Source organism: Kryptolebias marmoratus, linkage group LG18 (assembly GCF_001649575.2).
Source record: "Kryptolebias marmoratus isolate JLee-2015 linkage group LG18, ASM164957v2, whole genome shotgun sequence".
Taxonomy (NCBI): domain Eukaryota; kingdom Metazoa; phylum Chordata; class Actinopteri; order Cyprinodontiformes; family Rivulidae; genus Kryptolebias; species Kryptolebias marmoratus.
Window position 1 is genome coordinate 5,095,222 of NC_051447.1, and position 4,141 is coordinate 5,099,362.

General features: G+C 43.2%; 1 protein-coding gene across 1 annotated transcript in view; it reads left to right on the forward strand.

The window, feature by feature from the left end:
* The first annotated feature begins 277 nt into the window (after positions 1-277).
* The window catches only part of adm2a (adrenomedullin 2a), a 13,735-nt gene continuing 9,871 nt past the window's right edge, over positions 278-4,141 (forward strand). The window contains exons 1-2 of the mRNA XM_017432561.3: positions 278-304; positions 424-704. Coding sequence (XP_017288050.1) covers positions 607-704 — 98 coding nt within the window. The 5' untranslated portion in view covers positions 278-304; positions 424-606. The remainder of the gene's footprint in view (positions 305-423; positions 705-4,141) is intronic.

Here is a 4,141-nt window from a genome sequence, read left to right on the forward strand (position 1 = left end):
GTAAAATTCGATGTGGTAGTAGCTGAGAGTCATTCGCAACGCATACTCTGAGCGTGACATCTCGTGAGATTTAGGGTTCCACGATAACAGCGACAACTCTTTAATTTCTCAGCATGGTCCTAGAATAAAAGTCCCTGAAGGAATGCTAGGCCTTAATTTTCTGGAGCACTTATTTAGGCATATCCCAGCCATTCCCAGGAATGGAGAATCCTGTGTTCCTTTAACTCCGCCCACTCACTATTTAAATAGTCCTTCTGCTCCCAGCTTCACACTAGAACTTCATCTTGACTAACAAGACTTAAAGGTGAGTGAAGTTTTTTTTTCTTCCCTAATGAGCACACTTTATATCTAAAAAAATATGTATATATGTATATGGAAAAAGAAGTTAAAACTAAATGCCTTTTTTCTCCCCTTGCTCCTAAGGTTACACCTGGAAGTTTTTTTTTTCTGATCAAGGTTGGACATCTGAACCCCAGCGTCACACTTTTTTTATTTAGTCGTTTATTTGTAAGGTTTTCCCTCCTCCCACTCTTTTGGATTTAAAGAGTGTGAGGTCGCCCCCACCTAAGAGAGAGAGGGAGTGAGGAGCAGGACTCGGCCCCGGAGATGCGGTCCCTGATCCCGCTTGTTGTGTGTTGCATCAGCCTGGGTTCCCTCCAGCAGCTGTGGGCTCTGCCGGCCGGGGAGCGTCCCGACACGTCCGGGTAAGGACCGCTGCCGACGCTAAGTAACTATTGTTTTAGGCCACGGCGAAGGAGNGGGGGGGGGGGATAAAGCCCGCTCCTGATTGGCTGGAGGCAGATTTGAGCGCTCTTTAATCGCACCTGCCCGCTCGACGTGACGGCGACGGCGACCTTTGGCCGCTTTAACCTGCCTGCCTCTGATGGGAACTAACGCCAAGTGGGCCAGCAGGGCGGGCGATAGCGTTTTTTTCTTCTTCTTCTTGTCAGCTCAACATATCGTTTTCCACTGGATGGGTTTGAATGAGACTTTACGGAAAAAGCCACTGAACGTAACTATAGAAGTGACTCACTGTTGGACTAAACCCGATTAAAAAAAACGGAGTTTAAAAAACACAAAAATGCCTCAAACTCGGTCAATTTAACACATACTGACCTAAAGTTTAGCATGGTAGTAGCTAAGACCGACCCCTAACATATACTCTGAGTGCTAACAGGTTGTGCAAGATCTTTCCTTAAAACGCTGCCATTAACTCATTGTAGTCGATTCTATCTGTTAGCAAAATATCTCGTGAACCACTGAAGCGATTTTAATAAAACCGTCACAAATTAATCACTGGATATACATCTACAGCTGATTAACTTCTGACACCAACCCCGTTCAAGATGACCCTCACAGCCTGCTGACCTTAGAAAACACAAGTGGCTATAACTCTAATAATAAAGTTGCAGTTATTGAGGTCGCATTTGGTGTGGTCGTGGCTGAGAGTCCTTCACAACATGGACCATGAGAGCAACTCATTGGGTGAGATCTGTGCCTAAAACTTTGGCACCAATTGCTGGGGTTCACCCTGTTTGTCTGTTAGCAAATTATCTCATGAACCATGAGGTGGATTTGAACAAAACCTTCAGGTAATAATCATTGGATGTACATCTACGACTGATTAACTTTTGGAGCCAATCCAGTTAAAGATGGCTGCCACAGCCAACTGATTATAGAAAACGCAAAAATTGCTGTAAATCAGGCAGTTTTACATATATTGTGCCAAACCTTGGTGTGGTAGAAGCTGAGAGTCATTTACAACACGTAATCTGAGTGGTACTCGATGCTCACGAACCTTGCCTAAAAATTTATCATTAAACTTTGAAGTCAACCCCGTTTGTCCGTTAGCAAACTTTATCATTCCTTGAAAGATTGCTAGGCCTTTATTACCTTTTAAAGGTTTTATCTATAATGTCATTAAATTCAAAGGTGTAGTGAGCGTTCCATTTCTTTCCATTCAAACATTTTTTGCAACTTTCAGCGCATAGTTATCTAGAGCTGAACGTAAATCTGTCAGATCAGTTTTTCTGTTGAGTGTATGTGTGTGTGTGTGTGTGTGTGTGTGTGAGTCTGTGTTCGCGCCTCATTTAGAAGCCCGGCCGGCGGGTCGTTGAAAGGCTCCCTGGATGTGTCACGAGTCACATGAAAGCCACGTTGTTATGTCTCCCGCAGACAGAAGATAAAGAGCCCCCTACAAGGTCAAAGGCTGCTCGCTGACATTATCGCACTTTGTATTTATTTATTTTTTTTTTTTAAATCTCCACAACTAGATTCAAACCAGAAAACTGAAAATTTCAGCTGTGCACTGTAAAGGCCTACATGCTGTTGCTGCCACGAACAACTCAGATCTTTTTAATGTAAATTCTGATTCAGCATTTATCTGTTTTTTTTTTCTGTTTTCCTGAATTTTTTATTTTTTTGCAGTCTCACTACTTCCGTTCAGCGCATTCAGGAGCTGAGCGTTGAGACTTTTGGTTTTTGTATCTTTCAATGATTTTCAGAATATTTGACTTTATTTACAAATGGCTCCCCATAGAAGTGCATTGAGATCTCTGAGTTTACTACGTTCAGCTGTGAGATGCTTTAAGGCTAGCATTCGGCCACTTTTAGCTTTTAGCTAAGCTAGGTTTCAGAGCACCCTCCTTCGGCTGCTGCCCACAGCGCCATGCTCCCGACCCGTAGCAGGGACACGAACTCCTCCACGATGAGATAGCGATTCGCGGAGGAGAGAGCTTTTCTTTAGCTTTTAACATCTCAGTTCTTATCTCTAGTTTTTCTGTTTCGTTTAGTTTTTTTCTCCTCCACGCAGTTTAAAGCTTTCAGATTCCAAGCTCTCCGGATGGGAAGCGAAGTGTTCCTCAAGTACGGAATAAAAGCCTGGCTGTTTCGTTTGGATTGATCATGTGCAGGACGACAGAGGATCCACCCCAGTGAACTCCACCTCCCGATCCCTGACGCCTCCACCATAAGCGCCAAGTTTGATTTGAATGCTTTTGATCAAGTGCTGGTTTTGTTTGAATTTCCCAGGTGAAGAAAAATCACCCTGTCTGTGTGAACGGACCAGCCTGAACTATCCCCCTTTGTGGCCGCGAACGGACCGGCTCGTTCCCGCCCTTCAGAGTGGCGGAGTGGATCCTTACAATAAGACGTTAGGCAACAGCAGAGCAACCAGTGTGCTCAGTAGCATTTTAATCTACCCATTCTGATTTGGGAGGGAGGTCAGCCAACATTGCAGTCTGTTTGTCCTGTTGCAATATCAACACGGGAGCTATACTGTATTATATAAATGAATTTGGACAATCAGTGTAAAGGGTGCCCTCTACTGGTCAGCTCTGGCATATAGCCAAGGGAGATAGTGATATAAGTAGGTACTTTAGGGCTCAAAATGATTTATTCTATTCTGTTAGGGACTCCTAATTACTGTAATGATCATAGATGAACAGATCAATGGTATATAACGAATTTACCAAATGTCAGATACTGTAAACAGGAGTGAAGGTTGGAAGATTAGATTTTTTTTGTTTGTTTCTTTGTTTTTAAAGAAAGCACTTATGATAAGACGCCGCAAGAAGCTCCGAGTTTTCCACCAGGTGAACAGAAACACCCGTGTCCGTCTCTTACCAATCAAAGTGTGTTTATCTGAACACTTCACTAAATCCCCAGTCAGTCCCATCTCTGAACGCTCAACCTTTTTCTCATCTTCGGACACCTTCTCTGAGCCAAATTCGGTCAATCTTCAACTTTTTATTTGTTTTTTTTAACACTTACAATAGAAATTGGGCTTTTTTAAACCCAGTAGCTCGTGTTTTGCTCATTTTAGCTTTTAGCTACCGTTGTATTAATTTTTAGCTTTTAGCTCTGATTTTACATTTTATTTACTATGTAGCCATTTTGTGGCTTCATAGCCCCTTCATGACCTGACCCCCTGACCTCTTGCATAGAGGTCAGGGGACACCCTGGAGAGTTTGAGTCCACAGAAAATGCAAGTTTTTCTACTTTCATCTACAGACTCCTGTACAATTGGACCCTCTCATTGCATATTTTGGGGTTCTGTTTGCCCGTCTCATGATTGCTTCCTCACAGTTGCTTTCACACATCTTTTAGTGAGATGCTAGATCCTACGCCTCTGGAAGTCAGA